Raw genomic sequence first — 18,172 nt, 5'->3', positions numbered from 1 at the left:
CCTTGTCACATAGCTAGAAGGTTGGGGTGCTGCAACAAAAGATCCCCCCTGCACGCTGTAACTAAGACCTGGATGCAGCCAAAATAAATAAATTAATTAATTAAGAAACTATCATCCTATAAAAAAAAACTATTACTGTATTTCTGAGACTTCTCTAGCCAAAAAATAGTTTTTGTGTAATTAATAAATAAATGAAAAAAAATTATAACATCAATTTGTTTTCTGTTTTACATAAAACAGTGCTTTACTTTAGGGTTAACCCTGGATACTGCTCTGGAAAGTCATAACCTGGCCTTCTACTCTTTATCAGAACTTTTTGTTCCTGGCTACCCCTCTTTATTCCTCCAAAGGTAGACTTCTTAATCAAAATTGTGCTGCCCCTCTTATGTGTTCATATCTACTTCTACTCCAAGCTCTAGTGGTTATTTGGGCAATATGGTATTTAGATTATATTCCCAAATATTCTAATTGGTTTTTCATTTATATTTTAGGATCATTTTTGTGGCTTTCCATGATGTCTCAAAGCATGGGTGATGATAACTTTAGTAGTTTAGATGCTAATGAAGCAGAAATCGAACCAGAAAACATGAGAGAAAAGTTCTTCAGAAGCTTAGCAGTGTTACTGGAAAACAAGAGTAATAACACCAAGATATTTTCTAAAGCAAAGTACTGTCAATTAATCAGGGAAGTGAAAGAAGCTAAGGCTAAGGAAAAAAAAGAATCAATTGACTACCGGCGCTTGGGTAGATTTGATGTGATCATTGTACAAGGTCATGAGAAGCTAATTGAGGCTATAAATGGGGAAACAGATAAAATACGGTTTTATTTACACAGTGAGGACTTATTTGACATATTGCATGACACACATCTCAGCACTGGACATGGTGGACGTACACGCATGGAAAAAGAGTTACAAGCAAAATACAAGAACATCACAAAAGAAGTTATAATGCTGTACTTGACACTCTGCAAACCATGCCAACAGAAACATTCAAAACTCAAGAAAGTTCTAACATCAAAGCCAATTAAGGAAGTTAACTCAAGATGCCAAGTGGATCTTATAGACATGCAGTTGAATCCTGATGGAGAGTATAAATTTATTATGCATTATCAAGACTTTCATACAAACTTGAGTTTTTTGCGGTCATTAAAATCTAAAAGGCCTAAAGAGGTTGCACATGCTCTTTTAGATATTTTTACAATTATTGGAGCACCCAGTGTTCTACAGTCTGACAGTGGGAGGGAATTTTCAAGCCAGATTGTCAGTGAACTTAGTAATATTTGGCCAGAACTTAAAATTGTTCATGGGAATCCTCAGCCCTGCCAAAGCCTAAGTTCTATAAATCAAGTTAATGAGGATATCCAAAATCGAATTATCTCCTGGATGCAAACTAACAATTCATCACACTGGGCTGAATTTTTGTGGTTTATTCAAATGACCCAAAATCAACCCCATCACAGAGGCATGCAACAGACTCTATGTGAGGGTGCATTTAGCTCTCAAGCTAAACTGGGGCTCTGTCATTCTCAGTCAACTGAAGAATTTGTTGCCAGCCTGAACACAGAAAATGAATTGGAACAGGCTGATAAAGAATCAGAAAATACTCTAAGAGCCCAGTATGAAGAAAACATTGAGATTGGAACAGATAGTAGTGATACTGAAGAGATTTTTTCTATTACTCCTAAGGTAGCCCGAAAAACTGTTCCTGAAAGCAGACTGAATTTTTTATCATGTGTGGGTTGTGGAAAAGAATGCATAGGTGCTAATAGTTGTGAATCATGTTGTAGAAACATCCATGCAATCTGTGGAGTGCCCTCTCAACCTGAGACTGAGGGTTATTGTAACAAAATAACTTGTAGTCTTTGCTACCAGACCACTACAATGAAAAGGAAACATGATGAGGTTCCAAGAAGTTTGACTGTTCAACCTTTCAAAATGTTGAAGCCATCGGAAACACCGATTTCATCAGACAAAGTAGGAGATTGGGTAAGAATTTGAATGTAGATCAAAGAATTTGTTGTGGATCAAAGAAAGGCAAGAGCCTCTTTCTTCTTTACTGTGATCATGATGAGTGAGAAAGTTTTGACATGGCACACTAAAGCACAATGATGGCCATCTTGGATATATTTTCTTCTAAAAAAGGTCAATTACTTTTAATGTCCTCCCTCCACTCATTTTTCAAGTTGGAAGTTATAACCTTGGATGCTGCTTTGTTTATTGTTCTGGAGTGAGCAGCAGTAATATCTCTTCTTTCTGATGTCACGCATTTCTTGGGGGATGAGAAAGCTAGGATCCAGGGGACAAATGGTATGCCTGGTGGTATGTTTCTACAGAAGGATAAATTTGGGAACAGATGAACTTACTGTTACATTGTTTTAGTTGTATGTAAGTGCAGGTGGAGAGGTAAGCTAAGAAAGGGCATCTCAGGTCAAGTGAAGAAATATTTAGGAAGGTCAGGGAATGATAAATTTGGTTGGGAGATATGAGTTTTGTTGGGAAAGTTTGGTTTTATGATTAAAATGCAGAGTGTGAAATAAGGCCAAAGAGATTTTTCAATCATTAGGTTTTATAAAGTAGAACTAATATGTGTTCAAATTAGTGTTTTGAAATATGAAGGTTACATGTGATTTGGGCCAGTGGTATTTAGAGTTTGTTCTTCAGACCAGTAATGGTCTGCAAACTGTCATACTAGTTCACAGTGAGGTAAGTACACATATTGAGAGTACTTGGAAATTACAACAATATGACATTGCAGATACAAAGCACATGATTAATGAACTCATCTTTTCAAATAGAATATTCAGTCTTGATGTTAAACTCTCAAGGTGAATCACATGTGATAGCAGTTGTAAATTAGTCAAGTATAATAGGTTCACATTAAAATGTGTGATATGCTGTTTAGCTTGTCAGCTGTAACCCAGAAGTGTGTAAAACTGAGAAAATGTAAACATTTACTTATCTTTATAACTTAATTTAAAAATAATTTTATGTTTTTAATCAAGCCTGGTTTTGTAAAATTTTTTAAATTGAAGTCTAGTTGATTTATAATATTATGTTAGTTTCAAGTATACAGCACAGTGATTCAGTTTATATATGTATATATACATATATGTATATACATGTTGATACATATACACACACACACACACATATATATATATATACACATACCCATTCTTTTTTCAGATCCTTTTCCCTTATAGGTCATTACAAAATATTTAGTATATTCCCTATGCTATACAGTAGGACCTTGTTGGTTATCTATTTTACATATAGTAGTATATATATGTTAATCCCAATCTCCTAATTTATCCCTCCCCTATCTTTCTCCTTTAATAACTGACCATAAGTTTGTTTTTATGTCTGTGAGTCTCTTTCTGTTTTGGAAATAAGTTCATTTGTATCTTGTTTTTAAATTCCACTTATAAGCAATGTCATTTATTTATCATTCTTCTTCTGGCTTACTTCACTGAATATGATAATTTCTAGGTCCATCCATGTTGCTGCAGATGGCATTACTTCATTCTTTTTTATGGCTGAGTAATATTTCATTGTATATATGTACTACATCTTCTTTATCCATTCATCTGTTCATGGACCTTTAGGTTGCCTCCATGTCTTGGCTATTGTAAATAGTGCTGCAATGAACATTGGGGTGTATGTATCATTCTGAATTATAGTTTTCTCTGAATATATGCCCAGGAGTGAGATTGCAGGATCATACAATAACTCTATTTTTTGTTTTTTGATGCACTTCCATACTGTTCTCCATAGTGGCTGTACCAATTTACATTCCTATCAACAGTATAGAAGAAGAGTTCCTTTTTTCCCACATCTTTCCAGCTTTTATTATTTGTAGATTTTTTGATGATGCAGGCCTAGTTTTTAATTTTTAGTTTAACATTATTAATAAGGAGGAAAGTAAAATTTGTATTGCTTATTTTTAATTCTAATTTGCAGATGACAAAACAAGCTTCACTGGACTTTTTTGTGAAGAAAAGACACACCTATTCTGAATATGGCAATAGTAGCAAAAGAAATGGTAACAATGGAAGTCATCTTGAGGGAGTGAAAACCAAAAGAGTTCATACTAGCTTTACTCGGAAGTATGATCCCTCATATATTGAGTTTGGTTTCATAGCCATAATTGATGGTGAAGTGCTGAAACCACAGTGTATTATTTGTGGAGATGTACTGGCTAATGAAGCGATGAAACCATCAAAACTTAAGCGGCATCTATATTCAAAACATAAAGAAATAAGTTCACAACCAAAAGAATTCTTTGAAAGAAAGAGTAATGAATTGAAAAACCAACCAAAGCATGTGTTCAATGTTTCTCACATAAACATTAGTGCTTTGAGGGCTTCTTATAAAGTAGCGCTTCCGGTTGCTAAGTCTAAAACACCATACACAATTGCTGAGACACTAGTGAAGGACTGCATCAAAGAAGTTTGCTTAGAAATGTTGGGTGAATCTGCAGCAAAGAAGGTAGCTCAAGTACCACTTTCCAATGACACCATAGCTCGACGTATTCAGGAACTGGCGAATGATATGGAAGACCAACTCATAGAACAAATAAAACTAGCCAAGTATTTTTCATTGCAACTTGATGAATGCAGAGATATTGCTAACATGATAATTCTTTTAGTATATGTGAGATTTGAACATGATGATGATATAAAGGAAGAATTCTTTTTTTCAGCCTCTTTACCAACAAACACAACTAGCTCAGAACTGTATGAAGCTCTGAAGAATTATGTTGTCAACAAATGTGGTTTGGAATTTAAGTTTTGTGTAGGAGTGTGTTCTGATGGTGCAGCTTCAATGACAGGAAAACATTCTGAAGTGATTAACCAGATTAAAGAACTTGCACCAGAATGTAAAATAACACATTGCTTCATTCATCGAGAAAGTCTTGCTATGAAAAAAATATCAGCTGAACTGAATAGTGTGCTTACTGACATAGTAAAAATTGTGAATTATGTAAAATCTAATGCATTAAATTCAAGATTATTTTCTTTATTATGTGATAATATGGAAGCTGATCATAAGCAACTGTTATTGCATGCTGAAATACGGTGGTTATCCTGGGGAAAAGTTCTATCAAGACTGTTTGAAATACGAAATGAACTCTTAGTATTTCTGCAAAGCAAGAAGCCAGTTTGGTCCCAACTTTTCAAAGATGTGAATTGGATTGCCAAACTTGCTTATTTATCTGACATCTTCAGTATTTTTAATGATCTTAATGTTTGCATGCAAGGAAAAAATGCAACATGTTTTTCAATGGCAGATAAGATTGAAGGACAAAAACAAAAGTTAAAAGCTTGGAAAAAAAGAGTTTCTACAGATTGTTATGACATGTTCCATAATTTAACAACAGTTATCAATGAAGTAGGTAATGATCTTGATATTGCACATCTACAAAAAGTTGTCAGTGAACATCTTACAAATTTGTCAGATTGTTTTGAATTGTACTTTCCTTCAAAAGAAGATCCACGCATAGGAAATTCATGGATACAAAATCCATTTCTTTCATCAAAAGATAATTTAAATTTAACTATAATCCTACAGGATAAGTTGTTGAATCTGGCTACTGATGAAGGATTGAAAATGAATTTTGAAAATACAGCATCACTTGCTTCATTTTGGATAAAAGTTAAAAATGAATATCCTGAGCTTGCTGAGATTGCTTTAAAATCTCTTCTTCTGTTCCCCTCAACATACCTCTGTGAGACTGGGTTCTCTACCTTAAGTGTTATTAAAACAAAACATAGAAACAGTTTAAATATACATTATCCCTTGAGAGTAGCATTGTCATCAATCCAACCTAGATTAGACAAATTAACGAGCAAGAAGCAAGCTCACTTATCACATTAAAAATTTTAAATACTGATTTATAATGTGTTAATTCAAAGTATACATATAGGCATTATGGAACTATGAAAAGTTTTTTATTAAATTAGCAATTCTATATATAAATTGCCTATATGTATATTAAAGTGTACATTTTTATACTTCTCTTATTTTCCCTGTCAAATTTGTTATAGTTATTAGGATGTAATTTTAAATCTGTTCATTCTAACATTAAAATTTTTGGTCTTGTATATTGTATGTATTTTTATTATTGTTTTTTATTAATTTATTAAAGTTAAAGAATGACTTCAAGATCGGGAATCATTTCTTTGAAATGGCAGACTTGATCAGTGAAGTGAATTCAAGGGGTAGAATTAGAATTTGAATGCAAGGGTGGGTGTCTGTAAGATGTTAAATTTGTAAAACTGATCTTGGGTGGTTTGGTTGGAAGTTGATGATAAGTTTGTTTTGTAGGTGCATGTTTAGATGCAGTGTTTAAGTGGGTAAAGTGGGGAAAACCATCAAATGCTTATAAAAGTTCAGTGGGAAAAAACCTAAATACCCTTTCACATAATAAAATGTATCATGTTTATTCAACAGTAGTTGAATACAGTAGTAAAAGTGAGATATCACAGAGAGAATTCTGCAGGGTGATGAAATGTTCTATCTTCTATTGTGGTAGTGTTCACTATTAATCAGATCAGATCAGATCAAATCAGATCAGTCGCTCAGTCGTGTCCGACTCTTTGCGACCCCATGAATCGCAGCACTCCAGGCCTCCCTGTCCATCACCAACTCCGGGAGTTCACTCAGACTCACGTCCATCGAGTCAGCGATGCCATCCAGCCATCTCATCCTCTGTCGTCCCCTTCTCCTCTTGCACCCAATCCCTCCCAGCATCAGAGTCTTTTCCAATGAGTCAACTCTTCGCATGAGGTGGCCAAAGTACTGGAGTTTCAGCTTCAGCATCATTCCTTCCAAAGAAATCCCAGGGCTGATCTCCTTCAGAATGGACTGGTTGGATCTCCTTGCAGTCCAAGGGACTCTCAAGAGTCTTTTCCAACACCACAGTTCAAAAACATCAATTCTTCGGTGCTCAGCCTTCTTCACTGTTGGCAAAGTAATGTCTCTGCTTTTGAATATGCTCTCTAGGTTGGTCATAACTTTCCTTCCAAGGAGTAAGCATCTTTTAATTTCATGGCTGCAGTCACCATCTGCAGTGATTTTGGAGCCCAGAAAAATAAAGTCTGACACTGTTTCCACTGTTTCCCCATCTATTTCCCATGAAGTGACAGGACCGGATGCCATAATCTTCCTTTTCTGAATGTTGAGCTTTAAGCCAACTTTTTCACTCTCCTTTTTCACTTTCATCAAGAGGCTTTTTAGTTCCTCTTCACTTTCTGCCATAAGGGTGGTGTCATCTGCATATCTGAGGTTATTGATATTTCTCCCGGCAATCTTGATTCCAGCTTGTGTTTCTTCCAGTCCAGCGTTTCTCATGATGTACTCTGCATAGAAGTTAAATAAACAGGGTGACAATATACAGCCTTGACGAACTCCTCCTATTTGGAACCAGTCTGTTGTTCCATGTCCAGTTCTAACTGTTGCTTCCTGACCTGCATACAAATTTTTCAAGAGGCAGATCAGGTGGTCTGGTATTCCCATCTCTCTCAGAATTTTCCACAGTTTATTGTGATCCACACAGTCAAAGGCTTTGGCATAGTCAATAAAGCAGAAATAGATGTTTTTCTGGAACTCTCTTGCTTTTTCCATGATCCAGCGGATGTTGGCAATTTGATCTCTGGTTCCTCTGTCTTTTCTCAAACCAGCTTGAACATCAGGAAGTTCACAGTTCACATATTGCTGAAGCCTGGATTGTAGAATTTTGAGCATTACTTTACTAGCGTGTGAGATGAGTGCACTTGTGCGGTAGTTTGAGCATTCTTTGGCATTGCCTTTCTTTGGGATTGGAATGAAAATGGACCTTTTCCAGTCCTGTGGCCACTGCTGAGTTTTCCAAATTTGCTGGCATATTGAGTGCAGCACTTTCACAGCATCATCTTTCAGGATTTGGAATAGCTCAACTGGAATTCCATCACCTCCACTAGCTTTGTTCGTAGTGATGCTTTCTAAGGCCCAGTTAACTTCACATTCCAGGATATCTGGCTCTAGGTCAGTGATCACACCATCGTGATTATCTGGGTCGTGAAGATCTTTTTTGTACAGTTCTTCTGTGTATTCTTGCCATCTCTTCTTAATATCTTCTGCTTCTGTTAGGTCCATACCATTTCTGTCCTTTATCGAGCCCATCTTTGCATGAAATGTTCCTTTGCATGAAATGTTCCTTTGGTATCTCTGATTTTCTTGAAGAGATCCCTAGTCTTTCCCATTCTGTTGTTTTCCTCTATTTCTTTGCATTGATCACTGAAGAAAGCTTTCTTATCTCTTCTTGCTGTTCTTTGGAACTCTGCATTCTGATGTTTATATCTTTCCTTTTTTCCTTTGCTTTTCGCTTCTCTTCTTTTCACAGCTATTTGTAAGGCCTCCCCAGACAGCCATTTTGCTTTTTTGCATTTCTTTTCCATGGGGATGGTCTTGATCCCTGTCTCCTGTACAATGTCATGAACCTCATTCCATAGTTCATCAGGCACTCTATCTATCAGATCTAGGCCCTTAAATCTATTTCTCACTTCCACTGTATAATCATAAGGGATTTGATTTAGGTCATACCTGAATGGCCTGGTGGTTTTCCCTACTTTCTTCAATTTAAGTCTGAATTTGCCAATAAGGAGTTCATGCTCTGGGCCACAGTCAGCTCCTGGTCTTGTTTTTGTTGACTGTATAGAGCTTCTCCATCTTTGGCTGCAAAGAATATAATCAATCTGATTTCAGTGTTGACCATCTGGTGATGTCCATGTATAGAGTTTTCTCTTGTGTTGTTGGAAGAGGGTGTTTGTTATGACCAGTGCATTTTCTTGGCAAAACTCTATTAGTCTTTGCCCTGCTTCATTCCATATTCCAAGGCCAAATTTGCCTGTTACTCCAGGTGTTTCTTGACTTCCTACTTTTGCATTCCAGTCCCCTATAATGAAAAGGACATCTTTTTTGGGTGTTAGTTCTAAAAGGTCTTGTAGGTCTTCATAGAACCATTCAACTTCAGCTTCTTCAGCGTTACTGGTTGGGGCATAGACTTGGATTATTGTGATAGTGAATGGTTTGCCCTGGAAACGAACAGACATCATTCTGTCATTTTTGAGATTGCATCCAAGTACTGCATTCCGGACTCTTTTGTTGACCATGATGGCCACTCCATTTCTTCTGAGGGATTCCTGCCTGCAGTAGTAGATATAATGGTCATCTGAGTTAAATTCACCCATTCCAGTGCATTTTAGTTCACTGATTCCTAGAATGTCGACATTCACTCTTGCCATCTCTTGTTTGACCACTTCCAATTTGCCTTGATTCATGGACCTGACATTCCAGGTTCCTATGCAATATTGCTCTTTACAGCATTGGACCTTGCTTCTATCACCAGTCACATCCACAGCTGGGTAGTGCTTTGGTTCCATCCCTTCATTCTTTCTGGAGTTATTTCTCCACTGATCTCCAGTAGGATATTGGGCACCTACTGACCCGGGGAGTTTTTCTTTCAGTATCCTATCATTTTGCCTTTGCATACTGTTCATGGGGTTCTCAAGGCAAGAATACTGAAGTAGTTTGCCATTCCCTTCTCCAGCAGACCACATTCTGTCAGATCTCTCCATCATGACCCACCCATCATGGCTTAGTTTCATTGAGTTAGACAAGGCTGTGGTCCTAGTGTGATTAGATTGACTAGTTTTCTGTGAGTATGGTTTCAGTGTGTTTGCCCTCTGATGCCCTCTTGCAACACCTACAGTCTTACTTGGGTTTCTCTTACCTTGGGCGTGGGGTATCTCTTCACGGCTGCTCCAGCAAAGTGCAGCCATTGCTCCTTACCTTGGATGACGGGTATCTCCTCAGGGCCGCCCTTCCTGACTTTCAAAGTGGGATAGCTCCTCTAGGCCCTCCTGCGCTCACGCAGCCATGGCTCCTCGGGCGTGGGGTTGCTCCTCCTGGCCTCCGCCCTTGGCCTCGGGCGTGGGGGCGTGGGGTATCTCCTCCCCGCCGCCGCCCCTGACCTCAGACGCGGGGTAACTCCTCTCGTCGCCGCCCCTGTGGGGTTGGCTGAGGTCTTCGCTGGGATGCAGTGCAGCTCATTTCCTACAGGTGTTAATCCAAAGAGTAATCCCTTTGGCAAACAACTTGCACTTTATAACTAGACGGGAAAATCTTTTGGTGAGCGAGAAGGCTAAAGGAAAAGGCCAGTGGCGTGACCGTGGCACAGGCCCGCGGTTACTCTTGAGGGGACCGCCTCAGCCCCAAGCCACAGTGACCACCTAACAAGACCGCTTTTCCCGCGGACTGTGTTTACTATTAACCATATGCAAAGTAGTCAATCACAGTCTCAGATGAGTGTATCTGGGTGTACAGCTGCTGTCAAGAACTACCTTGTTCTTACTCTTCTTAACTAACTGTGGTTTCATCTTTCATCTTTTCTCCTACTCCCCATCCCAAATACATAACAATGATAGATTATATTGACTGAATTTCTACAGTGCCCACATTAGCCCAGCTTATCTTTACGAACTGATACTCATGTTTCCCAAACTAAAAACTTAAAAGCCACAAAACTGAACATTTTCAACACAGACAAGATCTTCTGTCTTTATGGACAAATAAATTTTTAAAAAGAAAAAAGTTCTGAGTTTCACAAATGAGACTATATGGGATGGTAGTTGTGAAAAATTATCAATTTTCAAAAGTATTTACTGCCTCTTCCTGGGATATGATTGTACTGCCTCACTCCACAGATACCAGATTTGACTTATTTCACTCTGGATAATAAATGTGAGCAGAATTGACATGGCACTTTTGGGCACCAAGAAACAGTTCTTGATTTGCCATATTTTTCTTTCTTCGTTTGTCAAGAGACCATCAATGTTTCAGGTAGAGATGGCTCCCTCATCCTGGGCGGAGTCATGGAAGACAAATAGCAGGAGCAGGGTGTGTTACTCTAAGCTGCTATGATTTTTGGGGTTGTTTCTTTCTGCAGCATGAGAAAATGCTGTGCTGACAATGTGGTTGAATTAGCATCAGAGGGCTTTCCTGGTGACTCAGATGGTAATGAATTAGCATGAGAAAATGAGTTCGTCTTAACTCCACTTCTTCGCTATCTGTGCAAACTTGAACAAGTCCTTAAACGTTTTTGGAGTTGAATATAAAATAGGAATGATAATATGCTCAGTATTGGGGGTTGCTTTTGATGTTCAGAGAGGCAAATTTTTGTAATTCCAAAGTGCTATGGAAATATAATGTATTAAAATATTTTTACGCAAATTCAGGACTCGGATGTGGTGTCTGTGGCCTCATTTTAACTTCTATGTCTCTCTGAGGCATAGTAATCATCACATTGTCAAGCCCTTTGTTCAGTCACTGAAATGGGCACAACCTGTATATAAGACTGGAAAAGATCTGGATATTTTTCAAAGTAACAAAGAAAATTGATTTAAAGTTTCTTTCGGAGGCTGTACCTTGTCTGGCTCTATGGCTTAGTTGGTTAAAGCGCCTGTCTTGTAAACAGGAGATCCTGGGTTCGAATCCCAGTAGGGCCTATTTTGCACGCCTCTTTGTTCCTGAGAAAGAATGAAGATTTCAGTACTACAGAACCACCCCGCTGCCTCCTTCAGATCCTGAAGAAGGCAGAACCCTAAGAATGATCTAAAATCTCTGCAACCCTCTTCTTCGCGTCACAAAAGGGCAAATGAACTGGCGAAGGTCATTTTCTAGGGAAATAAATAAACCTGCTTCACCTCCATTATGGGATGGTTGTCCCCATCTCGGGAGTGGTCAGAGAGGTGTTGAATACGCACATTCTCACAGTTTCGGGCAACATGGATTGACTGTGGTTGTCAGAGGGGAGGGGCGTTGAGGGATGAGTGAAATAGGTGAGGGAGATTAAGAGGCACAAAATTCCAGTTACAAAATAAATCAGTCATGAAGATAAAATGTACAGCATGAGGAAAACAGTAAAAGAAAAAATATATATATATACATATATATATAGTAATATCTTTGGTAACTCGAGTTATCATGGTAATTATTTTGTAATAGAAATATCAAATCACCATATTGTGCAACTGGAACTAACATAGATCTGTAGGTCAATCATACTTCAATTAAAAAGAAAATTTCTGTAAACAAAAGAAAACCTGAATCAACATTTTTTTTCATTAGCCCAGCTGGCACTAGCATTTCTATAGCATTGAAATAGAGTTGAAACAAAGTCTTGCATTCACCAGACGAGTTTGTTTGGTTATGGATAATTGTTTTTCATCTATCTTTTTATCTAGTTTGTCATATTTTATTTTTTCCCATTTTCAGTTGTCCATTTCTCTTACATGTAATTACAGATATATGGAAATCATATATGCCACTTGCCAAAAAAAGTGTAGTAAAGTCACTTGCTGTGACTCTGTAAGTCCACTCATGAGTGCACATCTATCTTGCAATCATTCAGCTGAAATGAAATGGTTGCCATACCCAAAGCATTCATATTGGCGAGATCGATAATGCTACATATGTACCCGGGAGATATGAAAACATTTATCTTTCACATAATGAAGTTTTCTGGGAAGACTAGGGGAGGCTCTCAGGTAAGTCCAAAAATAAGAGCAAGGAGGGGTGATGGGCTTTGGTTTTTACAGGATTAGGGGGCAGGCTGTGGAGGGGAGAGGGGAGTGAAGATTCCTAAGTGAGAACCAGGACTAGCGTGGGTTGATCTTCCCTCTGAGGGAGATTAAGCACTTACGGGCTGGCTTAGATGTGAGAGTGATGGTCTTGAAAGCTGTCAGCAAATATAAAAAATGGGGTCAAATTTCTTAACTACAGTTTTCAATAGAAATCTGTGTACAAGTCCACAGAAAAGCATATACAAAAGTGTTCCTAACAGTCCTATTCACAATTTTCACAAACTGAAAATAACTCATATATCCACCACTAGAATGGATAAATTGTGGCATATTAATACAATAGGATTATATATATATATGTATGACTATATATATAAATACAAATAACATCATTGAATGCAACAATATGGATGAACCTCATAGTGCTGCAGAAAAGTAGCCAGACATAAGAGTACATATTGTAAAATTCTATTTATATGTTATTTAAAATGTGCAAAGCTAGTAGATGATATCAGAGTCCAAAATGTGGTTACTCTTAAGAAGAAAGTAGTTAGGAGGCACATGAGAGGGGCTTCTGGTATTTCTTGACACAGATAACCTAGGTGACAAAACTTAATTTTTGATTCAATTTGATAGAAATAGTGGCAATAAATTGGAACAAAAGATCTGAGTGAGAGTTCATAGACATGTTCTCTTTGTAAATATTCAGTGATATATGCATTTATATATACATATATAAGGGCTTCCCTGGTGGCTCAGCTGGGAAAGAATTCACCCGCAATGCAGGAGGCCTGGGTTCGAGGCCTGGGTTGGAACAGCTACCCACTCCAGTATTCTGGTGAGTGACTTTCACTCACATACATATATATTCAGAGATAATCTACATAAATGTATTCTGTATATGCTTCTGTTTGTACACTTTCCTGCATGTTTGTTACATTTCAATTAAAAATAATTTAAAAAGAAAAACAAAGCCACCAATTAAGAAAGAGAACATTGCCTTTATTTTATAAGTTCCATTTGCCCCACTCCACTTTACTTCTCTCTCTCACTTGAGATAACTACTATATTAATGCTTGTGATTATCATTTCCTTGCTTTTTTTTTTTTAAACCTTAAAATAGCAATAAACATTTATTCTCAAGCAATTTTTGTGCATCAGAAATCTAGAAGCAGCTTAGCTGGGTGGCACTGGCTTGGAGGTCTCTCATGGGATTGCAGTTAATTTTTCAGCCAGGAACTGGATGCAGCCTTCTGACTGGACTGGATAATTTATTCCCAAGATTTCTCATGCACATTACTGAGTCCTTAGTTCTTTTTTTTTTTTTTTTCTTAGTTGGATGTAATTGCTTTACAATTTTGTATTAGCTTCTGCTGTACAACAACATGAATCAGCTTTAAGTATACATATATCCCTTCCCTCCCTCCTATTCAGTCCCTTGCTTTTAAGCTTGACTACTAATATATGTATTTAACACAATAGATTATTTAATATGCTTAGTTTATAGTTTCTATAGATGAGACCATGTTATATTTGTTTTGGAATGTTTCCTTATTATTGAAATATTATCATAATATCTCATTTTGTGTGATTTCTAGATATTTCTTTATTGCATATAACTAAATTTTTATAGCTGTCATGAAAATGTGATAAAACTCTGACACTATTTATAATAATTTTTCTGTTTGATCTTGTACATAAGCATATGTATGTGTGTGTGTTCAGTCACTGAGTTGTGTCTAACTCTTTGTGATCCCATGGAATGTAGCCCACCAGGCTCCTCTGTCCATGGGATTCTCCAGGCAAGAATACTGGAGTAGGTTGCCAACACGATCTGTTAAAAAGAAAGTCAGTTCTGTTTCTTCCTTTCTAGTCATCACAGCTATTTATTTTTTTGCTTTCCTTTTGTCTAGTAGAGAATCAGTTCAGTTTAGTTCAGTCCCTCAGTCGTGTCCGACTCTTTGCGACCCCATGGACTGCAGCACACCAGGCTTCCCTGTCCATCACCAACTCCCAGAAGTTATTCAAACTCATGTCCATCCAGTTGGTGATGCCATCCAACCATCTCATCTTCTGTCCCCTTCTCCTGCTTTCAATCTTTCCCAGCATCAGGGTCTTTTCTGGAAGAGAATACAAGTGGTAATTTCTGGTTTACTTCATGTGTTCCTAATTTCAAACAGAATGTTTTGAGTTTTTTGCCTTTAAGTATTATGTTTTCTCGAAGAAGGCAATGGCACCCCACTCCAGTACTTTTGCCTAGAAAATCCCATGGACGGAGGAGCCTGGTAGGCTGCAGTCCATGGGGTCGCTAGAGTCGGACACAACTAAGCAACTTCACTTTCACTTTTCACTTTAATGCATTGGAGAAGGAAATGGCAACCCACTCCAGTGTTCTTGCCTGGAGAATCCCAGGGACGGGGAAGCCTGGTGGGCTGCCGTCTATGGGGTCGCACAGAGTCAGACATGACTGAAGTGACTTAGCAGTAGCAGCAGTATTATGTTTTCTGCAGATTATTTTTGTATTTTAAAAATCAGGTTAAAAAACTTTCCTTCTATTTCCAGATTGTTGTTTCATTAGTGGACACTGAAATTTATTAAATGCTCTTTCTGCCTGTACTGAGGTAAACATTTTCCCTTTAATTTCTTCATGTTTCCTGGCTTTGATTTAATTAGGATGAAAATAGGCTTATAAAATGAGATGGAGAGGCTTCCCTCTGTTACTATATTTGGAAGTATTTGTGTCCAACTGAAATTATTTTCCCTGTAATGTTTTATAGAACTTTCAGATTAAAATATCTGGGTTTGGAGTTTTCTCTGTGGGAAAATTTTTTGAGTATTTATGGTTTAATTTAATGGTTTGGGACTTCATATTTGCTATTTTTTTTCAGTGAAATTTAATTGATTTTTGTTACGATTTCATTTAAAACTTCAAATTAACTGGGCAAAATTTCTCACACTTTTGCACATTCTGATCCACCTTTTGGATATACTCTTCTTTTGCTTTTTATTTTATTTTTTGCTAACCTTTCTCATCTTTTAGATTTCAGTTCTTGGAATGCTTACTGAAGGCTGGGTTAAGGACAGACCCCAGACAGTCTGTCACTTTGACCTGCTGTGGCCCAGAGAACTGGGGTGGTGCTTTCCTGGAAAGCAAGCAAAAGAGAGCAGCCTCTTCAGGGTGCTCAGAAGCTTTTGAGAAAATGCTGTTTCTCCAGCATCTCTAAATTGTGAAAAATCTATGTAACCTCAACTTTTCGGGGCTGGGAGCTGGAATGCTCTGAGAAGGCAGGTTGGATGAAGACCAAAATCAGGCCCTCGCAGTTCCTAATAATGGGGAATGAGGCCCCCCAAATGCCTCAGATTCCAGCTGGGTTGCTTTCACCGCGCCCACCGCACCCTTCAGGAACAGGGTCCAAAGCAGGCGGTGTGAGTAACTCCTCCAGGCCTCCCGCGCACCTTCCCACCACCCGTGTATTTTCCTCGCCCGCACCATCACTAATGGGGGATCGAGATCCGCTGAGATGAGAGTGGCTATGGGAAATGAGCTGGAAAGGAAACAGACAACAACAAACGGAGTCAAAATCCAACCTTTCTAACCTGAAGAATGGTTCCTTCCCTCTCAGTCACACAACCCCGCAACTCAGTGGCTGCACAAGAGGAGGGACATTTTCTAATTGCTCAGTAAGTACAGTCGTTGGGCTTTTTACTAAGGTGTCCCTGTAGGGTGCTCAGTGGGCCTGTTCTTCGTGGTTTCCAAGAAGGGCCAGGCCTAGGAAGACGCTTCTCAATTCAATCCTAATTGAAGACGTCTTGGCAGGATTGGGCGCCCAGCTGAGAGGATGCCAGGAGCGGTCTTTTTTTTGTTGTAATTTTCACTTATTCCCATAGGGTCTTAATTTTGACTTTGTCTTCATTCTGAAGGTAAATCGAGCCTTTGTAGCCGTGATTACAGAAAGACATTTCAATCCTTTTTTCTTCTTCTTCTTCTTTTTTTTAAAACAGGTTTATCAACCGACTGAAGAGGCATTACAATTCAAGTGTAAAATTCTGTTCAGAAAAGAAATTTGGTGTCAGGCTAAGGGTAGGAGTTTAGAGAAAAGCGGAATTTCCATTTTGCCCTAGTCTCTAACCATAACTTCTTAAAAGAAGTTACTTGTGTTTTGTACCAATGACACCACCTTTTAAGTAAAATTGATGGGAAATGTATCTTTTCATGAGTTACAGTAACAAGAATAGCCCAGATTCTCAATACTTGTAATATTTTCCTTCATTCTAAAAGCAGAGGACCACGTGGCCTAATGGATAAGGCGTCTGACTTCGGATCAGAAGATTGAGGGTTCGAATCCCTTCGTGGTTGTGGTTTCCTTTTTCACACTCCTGCTACCTTTACCCAGATATCGCCGTCCCAGCTCTCAAATCCCAAATTATAGCATCAGAGATCTCCCTTTGAGTAAAAGTGGTTCAGTAAATGGGGTCGGCGCCAGCCCTCTCCATCCAGCCTTTTGTACTATAGGAGTCCTTGGTCAGGCAGGCACGCAGGTGTTGGGATTGCGAAGAGCGCCAGCCCTGGTCTTTTGGAGCCTCTTCCAGGGGGTTGGGTGGACCCAGTGAGTGAGGTGGGTGCCACAAGGCACGAATGTCAAAGAATTCTGCTCTCCTTTTCCGGCAGTGTCTGGACGTCTCTTATTTTAGCGTACGACTCTTCCGTTGGTTTTCAGGTGCCGCTCTGTACTTTGACGCTGAAAATGTTGAGATTTGCTTTTTGGAAGTCAGTTTAAATGGCGCCCCCTTTCGACAGGAAAACTTGCCACGTTTTAGAGCAGCTGGCTCCTGGTTTCACGTGGATGCCACCTGAGAGGCGCACCGTCTTTCTGTGGGTTCTTCCACACATTGCGGGATGAATTAGTTGAACATTAAGCAGTATCTGAGGAGTCAGGGTTAAAACAGAAACCTGGAACCATGAGAAGAGACCAGTCAGGCAAATTATAATGAAGAGGGAGCAGCTTCTGCACAAGTGGAAAGAACGTGGTCAAATACATTTGAATATTTAGGTGTAATGGACACATTCATATAACAATATGACGGTTCAAATTAGATTCAAGTAGGAACTGAGATTTTGAATGGTCTTAAACTATGAAATATTTTGAATTAGTTGTCAAGTCTTTCTACTGAGAAAATCACATGTCCTTCCGTTTACTACGAACTTAAGAAATAAGTCTAACCAGACACAGCTCTTCCACAGTATAGGAAAGAAAGAAAGAAAAAAAAAAAATCCACAACTGCTCATGCCGAATGCTGTAATGATTTTTTTCTTAAACAGCTTTATCGAGGCATAATTTTCTTAAACTGCATGTATTTAAACTTATAGTTTGACATATGTATAACTCATGAAACCACCACTACAAAGGAGATAATGAACACAGACACCATCCTCAAACGTTTCCTCAGGCCCTTTTGTAATATGTTCATCTGTTGCTGGATTTTGTTTGTTAGTATTTTGTTGAGAATTTTTATGTCCATGTTTATAAGAGATATTGGTCTGTAGTTT

At 38.4% G+C, this 18,172-nt stretch overlaps 1 protein-coding gene and 2 non-coding genes across 3 annotated transcripts; all 3 read left to right on the top strand.

The window, feature by feature from the left end:
• Positions 1-488: 488 nt before the first annotated feature.
• Positions 489-6,091, top strand: SCAND3 (SCAN domain containing 3). The gene is made up of 2 exons (XM_005904966.2): positions 489-1,987; positions 3,962-6,091. Exons 1-2 carry the CDS (start codon positions 512-514, stop codon positions 5,876-5,878), a joined length of 3,393 nt encoding a protein of 1,130 aa, XP_005905028.2. The 5' UTR covers positions 489-511; the 3' UTR covers positions 5,879-6,091.
• A 5,382-nt stretch (positions 6,092-11,473) lies between these two features.
• TRNAT-UGU (transfer RNA threonine (anticodon UGU)) lies at positions 11,474-11,547 on the top strand. Its single transcript has one exon. It is a non-coding gene; the product is annotated as a tRNA-Thr (tRNA).
• Positions 11,548-16,908: 5,361 nt separating this feature from the next.
• TRNAR-UCG (transfer RNA arginine (anticodon UCG)) lies at positions 16,909-16,981 on the top strand. The gene has a single exon. It is a non-coding gene; the product is annotated as a tRNA-Arg (tRNA).
• The last annotated feature ends 1,191 nt before the right edge of the window (positions 16,982-18,172 follow it).

The sequence above is a fragment of the Bos mutus genome, chromosome 23 (assembly GCF_027580195.1).
Source record: "Bos mutus isolate GX-2022 chromosome 23, NWIPB_WYAK_1.1, whole genome shotgun sequence".
Classification (NCBI taxonomy): Eukaryota; Metazoa; Chordata; class Mammalia; order Artiodactyla; family Bovidae; genus Bos; species Bos mutus.
The sequence above is the reverse complement of the archived record's forward strand: the minus strand, read 5'-3'. Positions and strand labels throughout refer to the sequence as shown.

What these genes read in the sequence shown, in the direction of transcription:
- SCAND3 (XM_005904966.2), top strand. Translation starts at nt 512, where the DNA reads ATGATGTCTCAAAGCATGGGTGATGATAACTTTAGTAGTTTAGATGCT. An exon ending in CAGACAAAGTAGGAGATTGG is followed by an intron (nt 1,988 to 3,961) that starts GTAAGAATTTGA and finishes TCTAATTTGCAG; the next exon opens with ATGACAAAACAAGCTTCACT.